General features: G+C 44.1%; 1 protein-coding gene across 5 annotated transcripts in view; it reads right to left on the bottom strand.

The window, feature by feature from the left end:
* SLC4A3 (solute carrier family 4 member 3) overlaps positions 1-17644 on the bottom strand; it is a 44390-nt gene that overhangs the window by 11230 nt on the left and 15516 nt on the right. For 4 of the 5 annotated variants that reach the window (XR_014542615.1, XM_083590828.1, XM_083590827.1 and 1 more), the window contains 8 exons: positions 16738-16904; positions 15672-15877; positions 5958-6109; positions 5086-5266; positions 4243-4378; positions 3527-3707; positions 2639-2738; positions 1341-1525 (listed from right to left, as the gene is read on the bottom strand). Coding sequence is in view for 4 of the 5 variants with exons in the window: in XM_083590828.1 (XP_083446954.1) it covers positions 1341-1525; positions 2639-2738; positions 3527-3707; positions 4243-4378; positions 5086-5266; positions 5958-6109; positions 15672-15877; positions 16738-16904 (1308 nt within the window). In the remaining variant the exon portion in view is untranslated. Of the gene's footprint in view, positions 1-1340; positions 1526-2638; positions 2739-3526; positions 3708-4242; positions 4379-5085; positions 5267-5957; positions 6110-15671; positions 15878-16737; positions 16905-17461; positions 17494-17644 lie in introns of all 5 variants that reach the window. The other variant, XM_083590830.1, reaches the window with a different exon arrangement.

Here is a 17644-nt window from a genome sequence, read left to right as displayed (position 1 = left end):
CCAGCATGACTAAGCCACTTCTGGCAAACCAGAGCGGTGCACAGAAATGCCGTTTACCTTCCCGCCAGAGCTGTACCTATTTATCTACTTGTACTTCATGCTTTTAAGCTGCTAGGTTGGCAGGAGCAGGGACTGAGCAATGGGAGCTCACCCCGTCACGGGGATTCGAACTGCCAACCTTCTGATCGGCAAGCCCTAGGCTCTGTGGTTTAACCTACAGAGCCACCCGCATCCCATATATATATATATATATATATATATATATATATATATATATATATATTATTCAGTGGATATCCATGTATTTTTTTCTTGGTTGTCTATGCACAAAAGTATATAATTTCCCTTCTATTCTCTCACTAACAATTTATCCAAGTGTGAAATATTGTTGAATGTGTTTGACTTGCACCTATTCTATCCTATGAACAGTGGGATGCACTGTAAGATTAAAAATTGCAATAACGTGTTTTTTTAAGGAAGTTGCTATGGTCAGCTTGCTAGCATACCTTCTTCAGAAGCCAATTCAGGACAGAGTATTTCAAAGCAAATAAAAACAACTTCTAGCAAGTGGGGAAGAGCCTTCAGAAAAATGTTTGATATTTAGAGGAGTGTGTTTGGACAGCATGGTAAAGAAATGCACCAGTTGAGCTATTTGGGGCATCTGAAAGGGCATGTCCACCCAACACATTCCTCTTCCCTGGGTTCTATGCTTTAATGTGCATCAGAAGTCCTTCCAAGGGAGCATTTCTTCCTCTGTGCAGACTGCACAGCCCATGCATATTTACAGTTCCCCCATGCTGGCAAGTCAGGGGGCGTGTGGGCATGCATAAATCATTAGCAGAGTATTCAACCAAAGGAGGAAAATGGCTGGAGGCAAAGGGAAGAGGGTTCATACACAGAGCAGTCTGTGGTGCAGAAATACTGGATCAATTGGCTGACAAAGGTGATGCCAGAGGGGAGCAAACACCCCCTGCCTCCCAGCCTTCCCCACCATGCTTATCCATGCTTCCTTTTGTCCTGCTGCTTCCCCGCCCTCCCTGTCCTCCAGAAAACTACTCAATCAGAGCAAATAGCAATTCGGGTGTTTTCCTGATTGACATTTGCTCCAGTTTAGCACTAAAGAGTGGGCTTTCCCTGGGAAAGGAGCGTAACAAGCAGAAAACCACTCAGACCTGTGCTTAATAGGCATGGAACAAGTCTACAAACCCTTCCTGACTTGTGCTCCCTTGGCATTGTGCTGCATCTTCATGCTGTTCCCTTTCTAATGCATCTTTCAGCACCTTTGCTGCTACCCTTCTTGTGTCTTCTCCAGCCTGAACCAACACTCAGCTCCTCCTCACCTTGTCTGACATGAGAGTGGAGATGGAACGTCCGATCTCATGGTAGTCCATGTTGGACTGGCTTGGCCCCAGCAAGACAAAGATGAAGCGAACAGGGATTGGGACTTCCAGGACTGACTCCAAGAACACAGCCTCATTCAAACGGACAAAAGCCATTGTTGGTTGCTCAAGGAACTGAACACAACCTATCAGGAAGGGAAGCATAAGACCATGATGATCAGTGTGGAAGCAACAAGCTTCTGAGATCAGGAAGCATTCTCCAGGTTTAGGGAGACTTGGCAAAATGACACATATGAACACACTTAGGGCATGTCCACACTTCCCCTTGTCCCGTGCTTTCTAGGCATGGTTGCAAGTGGTTTTGCATTTGCCCCACAGCTTTCCCCTGGAAAATATGCTTTTTACGGCTGAACTGGAACAAACAGCAGTCTGCAGAAAACCCGATTTCCTTTTGGTCCAATTCGGAGGTAAGCTGTGGGTTTTCCCAGGAGAAAGTGGTGGGGCAAACAGAGATGTGGATGAGCCCTTAGCTGCAAGTACCACCTGGCAGTGCCCTCTCTACAACACCTGCTAACAGTGGGCAGTGTGAGTAACACAGGATGCAACATCTGAGTATGCAGAGTTTGAGGTTACTGCCCCAGTCCCTATTTTTGCAGAAGTGGGGAAGACTGCAGCTGAAAAATGACATCTCCATTAATGAGGTGATCTTGATCTAATTCTGAAGCCACCTCAACAAAGCCAAGGGCCAAATTCAGAAGCTTCTCTGGAGTTCCCTCCATCCATACCACAGCTAAGCAGAACCTACTAGAGAATTGTCTTTTCACTATCAAGAACCTCTGACTGACCTAGAAGTTCTGAGCAGGTTTACAAGCAATCCTATACTTGAGTTGCTGTAACTGAGGGGCTATAGTACCTGACAGAAGCTCGATTATACTGGCAAAATGCAAAAGATGCTGCTGTCACGACAAGCACAGCAGCAGAAAACTTCAAATATGCTGGCCAATACATTTTTTTGCCTTTGCCAAGACAGTTTTCAGCCAGGCATATGAAAGGTGAGTGGAGCCATATTACCGGTACTTCTCCTACCCCATGGTGGGGTTTGAACCCCTCTCCACCTGGCCTGAGAGAGTATAGGTTAAGATGGCTGCTCCACCAGTGTAGCAGCAGCATCGAACCCCTGAACTCCCCATGAGATAATGCCAGCAAAAGGAAGGATGTTACTGTTGTTAAAACCACAGGTCTCCTGATGAAAGCCTGCTCAAGGCCTCAGTACTAGATTTTGGCTCAGGACTCCTTACCAACAAGCACTACAGTAGCCTCTGCATCATCGGGAATCTTCTCCATCAGCTTGAGATATTTGTGACGATGTCCCTCAGAGCTGTGAAGGTGCATGTTTTTCTGTCTCAACAACAAAGGTTCTCATTAGCCAGGGCTGCCTATGAAAACATTTACCCCCCACACTGTTGGAGTGCCACTTGGCTCTCTAAATGAAAGGGCCATAAAAAGACAGGCTGCATTCTGGTTACTGAAGTCCAATAGTTTTCCTGCTGCTCTCTGTGATTCTAAATGCTCATTTAAGGCAAATTTAGAAATTGATTGTCTTGGCATACGTATGCTATAACATTCATTCACTCGCTTGCTTGCTTGCTTGCTTGCTTGGTTGCTTGCTTTGAAGTTGTTGTTTTTTACAATCAAGAGATATATATGCATCGTAATAAAAATGAAGAAAATTCAGAGAGTTCCTAAGCCTTTAGGCCAATGACTCCCACAAGTATTTCCCCCCACCTCTTGACCAATGCCACTTCTCTTACTTTTCCTTGTTCCTTCCCTGTGACCAGCAGAAATAAAGTAAGCTGTGGAAAACATTGAAATCTCTGCAACTTGCTTTGAATTCATTATTTCTTAGCAAGGCCCAGTTAGTAATGAAGGTCTCAGTGTTTTCTTTAGCTCACACAGAGATTTCACTCTACTTATCATACTTTTCTGTGTATAAGACTAGGGGTTTTTTTTACTTAAAAAATGTTTAAAAGGGGGGTAGTCTTATACACGGGGGCAATCTCTCCCCCATTTTCTTAATTTTAAGTCCCCCAAAATAGGGAGCGTCTAATACATGGGGGTGTGTTATACACGGAAAAATACGGTCCTTTTCAGAACAATTCAGCTCTCCATGCCTGTTGCTCACTCACCTCTCTATAATCAGGGTCATGGATTCTGGGCTCTGTCATCTCAATGCGCTCTTCTCCCATCAATGGCATGCATGTGTCAACTGCATGGTTGTGGTGGTGATGGTGGTTTCCTACCATAGAGTTCATGCTGGAGTTGGATTGGTTCCGGGGAAAGAATACCTCCTTTTCATCATTAGGGTGGCTGAAGAAATAATGTGGATGTTAAAGGAACTACAGGACAGTGGCCAGCTTTCTTTGGCTAAAGTTTATTGTAGCTCAGAGCTTGACCAAAATGAAAATATGCCTTTCACATCATTTATTCCTGTTGTGTCCACAGCAACAAATCCCTGCTCATCTATTTCCCTGCTTCCGTACCCCCATTTTCCTGACCTTTATATACCCAAAGTCCTGGTCTCCCTGCCCATATATATCTTAAGCTATGAGCTCCTTTCACCACCACAACTTCACTTAGAGATATCCATTTCACTGCCCCAAGACAGCCAACATCTTTATGTACCTCTAGTTCCTAAGAGGACCTCAGGAACCTCATCTGCTCCACACTGAAAAATTATCTTGTTCTCACCCAACTCCCTCTTGCCATTCCTGGTCTTTTTGTGCAGTCTTTTATGTATTTATACCACTGTTCACTCTTCCTTAACATTCAGCAGCTCTTCCACATGTGACCCTGCCACTCAAAGCCCAACCTGCTGTCTTTCTAATGCCAGCACATTACTTACCTGTGCTTGAGCAGCAGGGCCCTGAGCACATTGGCTCTGTCTTCGGCCTTGATCTGGTCTGATATTATCATGGTTTCTACCACCAAGTGAGCAATGCCAGGTAATGTTGTTTGCTCCAGGTCCAACAGAACAGCTCCTGGGATCAGGAAGACCAATAGGTTTAGGTCATTTAAGATCACTGAAGAGATTTCTCAGGCACAAAGTATCTCAGACTGTTGCCTCCTATCATTTTTCCTGTGCAAAGGAAATTTTAGCTCATACCAGTTTGCTTCTGAAAAGCAATAACAGTACTGTATCTCAATGACTCAGGGCATTATGTTGCTCCCCAGAATCTCCCATGGAGTATTCCCTCAACAGGACTTTCCCCCTCACCTTCCCACCCCACATCCTAAACCTGTTCTAGGGGCTCCCTCAACCATCCAGAGCAGATTTAGGAGGCATAGGGAGTGCACAGGAAGAAGAGGAGGGAAGTCCCATTGTGCGGGTGGACCTCATTCTTTGCATACAACAACTTAATTGAATCCTGCCCTAAATCTTCAATTGGATCTGAACCTCTTGTGAGAAAAAGCAAACCTTTTTGGTGGCCTCCTTCTTAGCCCAAGACTTCAGTGTTGCACATTCAGCTTCAGGACCAGGCTGCCATGAATGATGGAAAAGATATCCTGGCAATCAGAAGACAACCCACAATTGTCTACCGTTCTTTCTCTTTCCCTTGAGAGAGTCTGAATCATGAGAGATCTTGTTGATTTGTGCCTTTTGTTTGCAGGTTGGGATATAGCTTTTATCAAGGTCTTGTCAACATACATCTCAGGACAAAAGCCCAACCCCACCTTGGTTACTCACCATGGGCAATAGTCTTCCTGAGCTCCAGAAGGCTGCGAAAGGACAGTGAAGCCACATGAGGCTTCCCCCATCGTGCTGTGTCCTCCTCCACATCCTCCTCAAATTTGATCCAGCGCGCTGTCTCCTTCCAGTGCATGTCCTGGTTCTTCTCCACCACTAATTCATTCAATTCCACAAATACCTGTCAGAGGAAAGAAAGGGAACTGAACTGCAGCTGCTTCCTCTGTCCAAGTTCTTTCATGAGAATAACCTACCTAGCACCTATTGCTGTCATGGGGTGGTGCTCTTTAGCTCTGTCCTCTTAGCATCAGAAATCCCTGCTGATGACAGAATGCTTAAGACCTGCTATGAGAGAATAGAGATAACTTCAGAGGAAATATGTGCCTGCCTTCATCCTGTGGATCTGATACAGCCTATGGGCCAAGAGTACACAAAGAATATAACTGGAGGAGGTCTAGATTCATATTATCTCAACTGTCTCTAAAGATTTAGGGCTCATCCACACTTCTGCTTTCCCTCAGGGAAAATTACTTGGACCTGTGCTTTCTAGGCATGGCACAAGCAGAAAATGTGGATGAACCCTTAGTTTCCCCTTCCAGGCCAGCCATTTCTCCTCTTGAAATAGGGCATCTTGTATCAACGGAGACCCAAAGAACACAGATTAGGATAAAACTACTTACCTATACTTACCTACTTGCCATGAACTCTGTAGACACTGCTTCAGCCTCACTTTTGGGTCACACAGTCTTATAATGACTATAATTACTGCCTCTGTGGGAAGCAATTCACCAACAGGCAACATGGCCAGCACCTGATTGAAACTACCAATTTTGCCTGTAGATTGTGAGGTCTCCACAAGGCAGGGCCATTACCTCGTGGGGTTTCCTGTCAAGCTTCTTCTTCTTCTTCTTTTTCTTGACAGACTGTGAAGTCAAAGACTTTTTGCTGCTTCTGGTCGTCTGGCTCCGGGAGGGTTTCTTAACCAGATGTCTTCTTACTCCTGGATTATCTTCAAAACGGTGGCCTAGAAAAAAGGCAGGGCAGGAGCAAGGGCAAGCAGAAGAATGAAGGGAAAAGCAACTTGTCCTTCTGTAGCCAAGGTTGTCTGTATGCCATGACTACAGCCATGGGAGCATAGTCAGAAATCTGAGCAGCTCAGCTTTCAGCCCCATATTTCTAGCCCTAAGAGATGGGTAAGCAATACTAGGTGAAAACTTAGCAGTCAGAAGAGGGATGAGCAAAATTTCTGCTAGCTCAAGCTGGGGCATGGAGGCAGCATTCTGCATAGCTCCTTCCTTCCTCAGCATGTCTATAAGAAACAGAATGAAAAATGAGCCTATTCATTTTAATTTGCTTAACACAAAACACAGAATTAAGCTTTTCTCAGTACACAGCTTGGATAACCTGGGTATGGACTAGGGGTGTTAGGTTTCCTTTTTAAAGTAGAGCATACACAGCCCCTCTCTTTTCAGGATTCTGTGGTCTCAAGGTAGCTATGAAAATGTCCCTCAAGGAGCCAGGCCACTGATCTATCTTGATCAGTACTGTTTACTCCAAAAGGCAGCAGCTCTCCAGCCCTTCTACCTAAGATGCTTCTAACAGGAGATGCTGGATGCTGAACCTGGGGTTTTCTGCATGGAAAACATATGCTCTACCACTGAGCAATGGCCCCTCTCTGTCCTTGTCTTACTCTACATTCTGACTGTGAAGCAGTTTGCAACACAGCCAGGAAACAGAGGCTTTATTCCCACACATTTGTCCCTGAACACTCTTCTTGAGCAGGTGCAGGTGCTTATGCAATAGATCTCTATCTCAAGAGAGGCACAGATGACTACTGTGATATACTCCATGAAGCATGGCAAAACCTCTGCTCAGCTACAATTTGCTGTTGCTGTTTGTTTTCTGGAAGCTGCAGGAACAATGCCAAGGCAGTGGGGGCACATAATGTGCTTATCTGTGGCTGCCAGGGAGTGGGGAGAAGGGTTTTCAGGGCTTTGTAAGTGACAGTATAGGAAGGGAATTTTATTGTATCACAGGTATACAGGCACACCCTTTATTATTTTATCTATTACATTTTTTATCAACATCTTCTCCAAGAAGCTCTGGCAGTACACAGTATTCTCCTGCTCCCATTTTATCCTCACCACAACCTTGTGAGGCAGATTAGGCAGCGAGTGACTGCCCCGTGGTCACCTTGTGAGCTTTGTAGCTGAGTTGGCATTTGAACCTGGATCGTCCTAGTCCTAGCCCAACACTGTATCAGGCTGACTCTCCCCACAGCAAACATCTTGACATCTGATTGTCATGCTTTTGAATATTATAATTCGCCCCCTCTGATCAGCATGTTTTTGGAAAACAGTCCACATTTTAGAAGAACTAAATATTCATATACATATGTGTGCTGTTTGCATATTATCACATAGTGACAAGATCATTCATATAACTGCATAGTTTAGAATACACAAGGCTGAACTTGGTTTCACAAGATGAGATGTTACAGAGAAAACTTTATTCTGTTTTGCTTTGTGGTTCCCTCACAGAAATAAATAAAATACCTAGGGTGTAATCTATCAAAGGTTAAGAATGCAAAAGCCCTGCAGGATGAGACGAAAGGCCCACCTAATCCAGCATCCTGCTCTCAGCGGGGCTGCCAGATGCCTATGGGAAACCCACAAGTACAACATGAGCTCTCTCGCCATACATGTTCCCCAGCAAATGGTACCGAAAGGCATGCCAATACTGAAGACAGCACACAGTGATCATAACTAGTAGCCACTGATAGCCTCATCATTAATTTACCTAAACCCCGTCCACGTTGGATGGCAGCAAATTCCACAGGATAACTATGTGAAGAACCTCCCCATATTTAGCCTCATTTGCAGTACTTTGAGATGGAGAGAAAACTTTTCTGCATCCACCTTCTCCTCACCATGACTATACCTCTATCATATTCCCTATTACTTACCTTTTCCCCAACTAAAAAGCCTCAAATGTAACCTCTCCTCCAGAGGGAGTTCTTCATCACCACTCCCCCCTCCTTGATCATTTGGTTATCTTTTTCTGCTCTTTTTGCAGCTCTATAACAACCTTTTTTGAGGTGAGGTGACTAGAGTATACAGTACTCCAGGAGCAGTTGCACCACAGAGTATTGTAATAGCATTATCAAACTGGTAGTTTCATTTTCAATCTCTTTCCTAATGATATCAAACATGGAATTGCCTTTTTTCCAGCTGCTGCACATTGGGTTGCCATTTTAATTGAGCTCTGCACCGTGACCTCGGGATCTCTTTTCTGGTTAGTCACTGTCAGTTCAGACCCTAGAAGTTAGGGTGGGGGGAAATAGCCTAATGTGCATCACTTGGCACTTGGTGAAATTAAGCCTCATTTGCTATTTTATCCATGTCCAGTGTGGAGCTTTTGGAGCTCCTCACAAATCCTTTTTGCTTTTACCACCCTGGACAATTTGGTGTCACCACACTCTTCATTCCAGCTCATTTATGAACAAGTTAAAAAGCAACTTTTTTCTGCCTTCCTGTTCTCCCACATCAAAAAGCAGGCAGTGTTTAAGGTAGTGTCTGCCAATGTCTAGACAGGCCTTGGGAGCTAACGCCAGAGCAGACATTCTCATGCCATCAGTTCAAATGCTATAGTTGAGGGCTTCTCTGACCTAAAATGGGAGCTGTGGTGTGATCTCTCAGCTGTTTTCTGAGAGCGAGGGTTGATTAAGTTAATGGTTCGTGCCAAGGGCAACTGTTCAGGGGTTCTCATTTTCCCCCAACAGCAGTGGAATTACTGAAAGGTAGCATAAATTATGAGCAATACAGCACTTCTGGACAGTATTGCCCAAGTGTTCTCAGGATAGTTCAGCTATCCATGCCCTCTTTCTGTTCTTCATCTACTTTTAATAGATCTTGGGAGTATGAAATGCAATAGAATCATAGAATCATAGAGTTGGAAGGGATCTCAAGGGTCATGTAGTCCCAACAGCCTGCAATACAGGAATCTCAACTAAAGCATTCATGACAGATGGTCATCCAACCTCTGCATAAAAACTTCCAAGGAAGAAGAGTCCACCGCCTCTCATGGGAGTCTGTTCCACTGTCAGACAGCTTACTATCAGAAAGCTCTTCCTGATGTTGTGTCTCCTTTCTTGTAATTTGAATTGATTGGTTCAGGTCCCAGCCTCTGGAGCAGGAGAAAGCAAGCTTGTTCCACGTGACAGTCCTTTAGATTTTTGAAGATGGTCATCATATCTCCTTTCAGTCTCCTCTGCAATGCTAGGATTCACTCCCCTGTTCCACATTCTCATGGGAAGGACCATTTTACAGCCTGACACCTTGGGAATCTGGGTCACTAACACTGCAGTTCTATGCACGCTTACCTCAGTGTAAGTTCCATTGAACTCAATGAAGCTTGCTTCTGAGTAGACATATACAAATTGCACTGTAAATTAAATATAAACAAAATCTATACATTGCCGGAGGGATTTTCCTCCCACTGGCTGTGCGCCTGATTTGAGGCCTGTTGACAGCTGGATACCACACCATCCCATTTACAGCTACATAAGAGTGACAAAAACCAATAAGTGCTCATCAATACTAATGCACTCTAGCTGCTTGGAGCTGCTATTCTGGGGTCATATTATATGTAGTGCTCATAATTTCTATAGGCAAGTTGTACAGGTCATCTGGAGACAGAAATAACATCTGAGGGCAAATATACGTGCGATACAGGTGTATAACTCGTGTACTTGTGTAAGATGTATAAAGCATGTCAGGTGCAATTGTTTGATTATTATATAGAGAATAATATTAGCCTACTCACATGTCAGTCACATACATCTGTGTCCCCCTCCCATGCCTGACATCCCCTTGGAGAGGGATTAAGCAGTGCAGACAGAAGTCGAGTTTGGTGCTTCAAGAACAAACAGATCTGATGTGGGAGGTCCATAATAAGATCTCCTGCCTTCTTAAAAAAAATATTAAATGGCATTTAGTAGCTGCAATTCTGATTGCAGCAGTTGTGGGGGAAAGGAGATTTAACTCTCTTCCCCCAGTGCTGTTTTATTGATGTAAAGCCCTTCTGCCCTTAGCACCACATGGGGAAAGTACATGTATCTGTATGGTGCCTAGATTCCGCCCCCTCAAAAGGGCCGATAGCAGCTTTAAATTGTAGGATTTAGACATGCTCTAAATCAGCCAGAACTCCAATGAGCAGCATAGAAAACATTCCTCCTGTACGTCCCAAGATCAGAGCTGCTCACTTATTTCTCTCACTATGTATTCATGGTGGAAATTGACCTGGGAGGCTGTGGGCCCCAAAGGAAAGTCTTTGGATAAATAAACACTGCAAGCCCCCACTCTGCTTCTCAGCCTGGGCTGACTCAATTCTAGCAAGTACGCTATGTGGTTCTGTCCAGCACTGATAATAGGAACTCCTGGGTGATAAATTAAGACCCAGGGTCTTCTGTGCCACAATATGGTTTTAGTGCATATGAGTAGGATTACAAGATGTGTGTTTCACTGTGAGTGTGTCTTCAGTAGAATCAGCATACGTTGCACTTTATAATATATGTTATAACATTATGCTCATATATCAGGATAAACAGCTTTATGATTTCTTCTTGTGAATGTAACATCCCTTGCCAACCCTGATTTGGTTTGGTTTAGTTTTTATGTGCTTGTCTCGTGACAGTTTATTTTGTTACTTGGGTTATATGGATAAAAATCAACAAAAATATTTTCAAAAAAAAGAACAACACGACGCTCGTGTAACTGTAACCAAAAGCCGTATTTCTAGAAAATACAAATTACAACCTAGAACCAAACTGCAAAATCATGAGCGCAACTATTTGTGTATGAATGAGGAAGTATACACTGTCATTGAGTGTCTTCAGCCTCCGATCCTTTGTAGATTTGTACAGATAAACTCCATGCCAAAATAACACAAATGCCTGAAAGTTTGTTCATGGGATAGGGCAAGGTATAACTTCCCTGTGCTCTGTATCTACCCAGGGGTAGACAGGATGACCAGATGCAAAGAAGGACAACAGTTCTGTACCTTTAATAATTCTGTAGAAGGATTTTTTTATTTTTTATTTTTTGCTAATTGTCACACAGGGATTGTCTGCACAACTATTAAAGGTCCTGACCTCTTTTGAACCTGGTCACCCAATCAAGACTAGACTCTAAGCAAAGTTTAGATCAGGTTATGTGAGGGAATGTGCATATGTGCGCGTATAAGTCTCAGCAGGTACTTACGGGTGGGGTCCAAGTTAGGATAGCCCAAGTGGTTCTGGATGGCCTCCCATAGGTCATAGTCTTCAAAGTTGAGCGCAAACTCCTCAAAGTCCTCATAGCCAAAAGAGTTACCAACACAGATGGCTATCCCTACTTCCGAGCTGTCTCCTACTCCTGTCTCCTTCACTGCATCCTCTCTGTCTGGAACAGCCATTGCTATGTCCTTAAGAAGATGGGAGTCGAGGGGCATGTGACAATCACAACATTGGCAAGGAGCAGGACTTAGCAGGTGGACCCTTTTTCTGACTGAAGCTCTTCAGGCAGCACACAATCCAGGAAGCTGCTTGGTCCAGTATTCAGGATTTCTTCTGACAGGATTTGAGAAGAAATGCCAGCATACGTCATCTAGGCAAGTGAAAAGTGTAAAGACTTCCCCTGCTTGCTTGGAGTCCAAGGGAGCATATATGTATCCTTGCTCGCTGCCACAGCTCAGTAGGAAGTTTGCTGTAGGAGATCCAATACATGTGCTGCTGGAAGAGGTTCCTTGGCTTGTGGCACTGCCTGTTGTGTCCCCCCACACTCTTTGGGTGTCTCCTCCCACTGAAGCCTGGAAAGCAGCCTATTGGCTTTTCTGTGTCCTGGGGCTCAGAGCTGGCATTTCCATGACGTCTCTTCTGTGCTCTCACATAGAAAGAACCAGCATATGGGGAGGGACATGGCATAGAGCGCAGCCCATACATGCACATGCACATAAACTGAATCCTAATGCCTTTGAAACTTTCCAGCAATTGCAACAACACTAGACCCTCTGAGCAGGAAACTGGATCTAATGTAGCCACTCCCATCAGGAGATAAAATGCATAGATCTCTCAGAAGACAAAAGGTTGCTGATAACTCTGAGCCAAGAAAGTCAGTAGGGAAAATAAAAGTCCTGGGAAGATACAGGGCCTGCCTGACCATCTCAGAATTCCATCCAGTCAATTATGGATGGACAGCATCTTAAGACATAAACTCATAAATCAAAACTGAGCCCTTGGCAACAGAAGGCCACATCTAGAATGTGGGTCACTGGCCAGAGCTAGAAAGGAAGTTAAGTATTTCAAGACTTTTTCTCTAGTGCACTGAGGCCTAGAGAATCCTCACCAGTGGATTCTGAATACAGTGTTGGGAGTGTAGGTGTGAACTAAGCTGAAGAATGAATGGCAAAGTTCCATGTAGACACTGAACATGCATTTTTCTGGCCCTAGTGATTACAGTGGTGTTTCCTTAAAGTATTGTTGAAAGAAACAACTTAGAAATTATTTGCCCTGGTAGTTTTGGGCTGGCAAGAGGATACAGCAGATTTTACAAAACTATTGCCATTGACCATTGACCCACCTCACCCTGGTATGAACAGGATATTACGCAGGAATCAAACCCTGAAAAGGAAGTGGATTTGTAAACAAGAGTTATAAGGGAACCTTGTTTGATTTAACGATGATTTGTGTCAGCACACAATAATGCAAAACCATGTTTAATATGGGGACAGGAGAGGAGGGGGAAGGAAGGGGGAAATATTCCCAGAGTGGAGAGGAAATGTGGAAGGGGTTCTAAACACTTCATTTTGCGGGGATAAAGTTGGGAGCCTGACACACTGCACTATCTGTGTAAGGGCCAAACTACACATAATGCTAAATGTGTCTTTGCATTTAACATGTAATGATTATCCCATCCAGCCCTGGGAGGAAATTTAACCATTTTCTTCCCTGCTGTGGTCCTGAGAAAAAGCCCTTTTCTAAAAATGCTATTTGCATCATTTACGAGCAGTCACAGATAGATGCCTAGTTGGCTTAATTCAGATGATTCATATCCATCAGTCTCCCCACACAACCTATTTCAGTCTGCTTCCTTCCTAGCTTTGGGCCACACTTGTCAAAAGCAAGCACCCAACTTCACCTTTGCAGAGGTAATGGCAGTGCTTGGCACTCACAGAGAAGGATCTGTGGGTGGAAGAAAGCAGTGTTCAAACCATCCCTTGCCTGCTGAAAATGCCCCTAGGTAGCTACCCCCACCCCCCAATTAGACTAGTTTCCAGTTTCCAGTTTTTAGCTCCAGGGAAGGGAATTAATCAGTCCAAGGGAAGGACACTTCCAGGGGAGAATCAGCAGGTGGAAGGCTACACACTCCCATCCTGCCTGCTGATTCTCCCCCCGCAAATGCCCCCCCACTCCCCACATTAGTGTTATTTTGAGAATTCTGTGTTTCCCTTGCAAGTCCTAGTTTGACCCCTCCATGCCTGAATAATTTGTCAAGAGACTTTACCAGATCTTACTCTCCTGTTTCCCTGCCATTTACTCATTCCTTGTGGCATTTGTGTTACATATGAATGTTGTTAACATGAGATACATCACCGAAGAAAAACTAGGTTTTACATTCATATCATACATTTTCAGCACAAATTTATTTAAGCCTCACAAGTAAGGGTATCCTACGAGTTAATTTCAAAATATAAGCTAAGTTCCCATTATTTTATTTCAGCGCAGTTCTTTTTCTTACCTCTTTTCCAGACTCGCACACCTTATATTACTTTCAGTAAAGTCATTGCACATTTTAAATAAACCTTTAAGGCAGTGTTTATGCACTGAGACTATCTAATGACTTACAGCAACATTTAGGATATTTTTGACATATTCGGGAGGGCCTGAATAGAGAGGCTTTTTCTTCCTTTCCTATAATACTTGAGCTTGGGGGCAGTAGCGGAAGGCATGGCAGGGTGGCAGCACTCGCCAATAGCTGAGTCCCTACTGCTTACCAGGAAGGAGAGGGGGAGGGGGGAGAAGCAGTGGGAAGTCCAGCAAAGCACAAATCTATTGATGGAGCTAATCTGCCACTCCTGCCGGTATGTTTGCACTGTGCTGAATTTCCTACTGCTCCCCCACTCCCCTCCTTTCCCATTTAGCAGCAGCAACTCAGCTGTTTGGAGGTCAGGTGAGCATCACTGCCCAACCACACTGACTGCTATTGCCTAGAGATCATCCAAGGAAACTGAATAGTGGGGGATTCCAGACAGACAAAATGAATTACTTATTCACACATCACATATGGAATTTGCTACCACAAGATGTGGGAATGGCCACCAATTTGGACAAGCTTTAAAAATTATTTAGACAAATTCATGGAGGGCAAGGCTATTAGAGGCTGCTAGTCATGATGGCTCCACATACTACCTTCTGAAGCAAAGGCAGCATGCCTCTGAATATCAGTTACTGGAGAACAGTGGTAAAAGGCTTTTGTGGGTTTTCCATAGACATCTCGTTCATCCCTGTGAAAAACAGGTTGCTAGACAACATAGGCCTTTGATCTGATCCAACAGGGCTGCTATTTTATTCTTAGGACCTGGGCTTAAAGCAGGCATAGGCAACCTTGGCCCTCCATATGTTTTGGGACTACAACTCCCATGATCCCTAGCTAACAGGACAAGTGGTGAGGGATGATGGGAATTGTACTCCCAAAACATCTGGAGGGCCAAGGTTGCCTATGCCTGGCTTAAAGTGTGCCTATTTCTGCCTGGAAGATGGAGGCAGTTCTGACGGTAGCTCAAGAGGAATTATTTTTGTGTGGCTTGGGTAAACAATTTGACACTAGAGTAGGTGCAAGTAGGACTTCTTTGTGCTGATCTCAGAGAGTAGAGGGATCAATTGGGGTCTAGAGAACCAGTTAGGTTTTTAGCTCTTCATAAAAAAGGTGGTCAGAGGAGGTACAAACAGTGGTTGGCAGAATCATGACTGGGGTGGACAGAGAAAACAGGAACAATTATTCTCTGCTTACAATCTTATGCATATTTACTTAAGTTACTTAAGTCCCATTGAACTCAGAGGCTTATTTCTGAGTAAATATGTGGAGGATTGGATCATAAACCTTCGCAAATACAAAAGCTTGTGGTTATTGATCAATACAGAGAAACAGTAGGCTTAAAGACAAACAAAGAACCAGTTATTCACACAATGCATAATTAACCTATGGAAGCCGTTGCTAGAAGATATTATAATAGCTATTAATATAAATGAGCATGCAGTGATAGCCAAAAACACAACCTCTTTTAGAGGCGGTATCCATCTAAGTACTTAATATATGAGGGATAAACAAAAGGTACATATACCTTCATTGTGTCTTTCTTGTGAAAGCTACTGCGCAATCTACTTGCCCACTTTTAGTACAAAGGGCTATTGTTCTATGCAGCATAGCAATATTTATGCATTTATAAGCCTCCCATATTCATTCAGTGCTGCACTAGGAGAGAATCTTGGCAGATAGACACCATCACTATCACCCCCACCCCCATCACCAGGGACCCAATCGGAACCTCACTTTTCATATCATCAAGGTCAGCAGAAGCCAGCATCTGAGCCTCAGCTTCATCTGTGGGAATTCGCTGGTAGGTGGCACTCTCCATGGCGGTCATGCTGCCGATACACACCCTCTCCTTCAGGTCGTAGCTTGCCCGTTGCCCACTTGGCACCTGACTCCAAAGTTTGCGCTTGTCCCAAACTCTGTTATCTTTATATCCAGGGAAACTGTGGAGACCAGCAACAGAGGGTGTGGTGTTGGCACAGGCATTGCAATAGGAAAAGTTGTTCCTATAAAAGGAGACAAGCCAGGGAACGAGACTGGCTACGTACTTTTGATCTCTCCTAAACAATCCTGGAAGCGAGGGAGAATATTGCCTCAGCAGAAACAAGCTATTTCCTAGTGGGAAGGATGAACCCTGCAAACGAACCCTCTCCATCCAATTGATGGTGTATCTTGTTACATCAGAGCTGGTAGCTCTGATGTTCCTTTTTTAGAATTGCATTTCTAAAAACCAAAGCTGCTCAAAGCTTGCTTGGAAAGCAGGTCTTCTGTCTGGGAAAAGTGACCCCTAATCTCAGGTGCATGAGGGCCTGTTGTGATTATTGTTAACAATCACATTTGTATCATGTTCTTCAAAGAGCTCAGGGCACTGTACATGGGGGTTATTCCATAATATCCTCACAACATACCCTCAGTGATAGGACAATCTGAGATAGTGACTGGGCCAAGGTCACCCAGAGGGCTTCAAGGCAAAGCAGAGATTTGAGCTTATATCTCCCTTATTCAAGCCCAGAAGCATATAGCACACTGATGGCATCACACATGTTTCTCAGTTATGAAAAGAAAGATCCACACTCCCTAGCTATTTACAAATTCCAGGACTGAACTTGGAAATTGGAAATAGGTTCTAGAACTAAACTTGGATTACATGTGACTCAAATTAAGCCCAGTCCCACCTGCGTTTGGGTCTTCAGAATAATATTTTGGTCATGAATTGGGTACATACAAGCACCTTTCTTTCACTACCCACAACATCTGCATCCCATCTGAAGCCCAAACCATGTAAAGAGCTGAGCCCTCTTACCTTTTGAAAGAAATAGGTCCCTTCTCTGGCAGCAGATCGGAGAGATAGGGGAGTGGAGAGAGGTGACTGCATTCCTCTGCCACATGAAATGGCAAAGGGCATGGGCTGCCACAGGCTTTCTCCTCCACCTCCTCCTCCTCTTCCTCCTCATCACTCCCAATGATAAACTGTAATGAAGCAAAGCAAAGAGCATATCTGGCACAGCAGTCAGGAAGCCTGGGAAATGCCACTCCTATTGCCCTGGCTAAGACTGACAAAAAGAAGGAAGGCTGTGAGTCTTTATCATTTGGAAAACTGCCATCCACCCAATCCCCCCCCCCATATGCTTCATACTATCCAGCTGTTTCATACAACAGTGGTACCTTGGTATATGAACTTAATCCATTCTGGAAGTCTGTTCTTAAACCAAAGCGTTCTTAAACCAAGGCGTGCTTTCCCATAGCAGCAGGGGACTCAATTTACAAATAGAACACACTCAACGGGAAGCGAAACGTGTTCTTATCCAAGGCAAAGTTCACAAACCGAAACACCTACTTCCAGGTTTGCAGCGTTCTTGATCCAAGTTGTTCATAAACTACACTGTTCTTAAACCAAGGTACCACTGTATGTGATTATTCCACCAGTCTTTAACAGATAATGCACATGCACACATTCACATCCAATCAGGGCTGGCCCCAAAATTTTTGCTGTCTATGGTAGAACAACAAATAGCACACACACATACCCAAGTCGAGGCTGGCCAAGTTCTTTTGGCGTCTGAAACAGAAAAGGTCAAAAGCACCTCACTCTAGAAATAAATACACAATAATACATGAAATAACTAACACTTTGCTATCTTTTCATGATGCTAAAACCTGCCTGAGGCAACACCCACACTCTGACTAATGGTCGGGTCAGCTAGCACTAC

This window comes from Podarcis filfolensis (genome assembly GCF_964270895.1).
Source record: "Podarcis filfolensis genome assembly, chromosome: 1".
NCBI lineage: Eukaryota > Metazoa > Chordata > Lepidosauria > Squamata > Lacertidae > Podarcis > Podarcis filfolensis.
The sequence above is the reverse complement of the archived record's forward strand: the minus strand, read 5'-3'. Positions and strand labels throughout refer to the sequence as shown.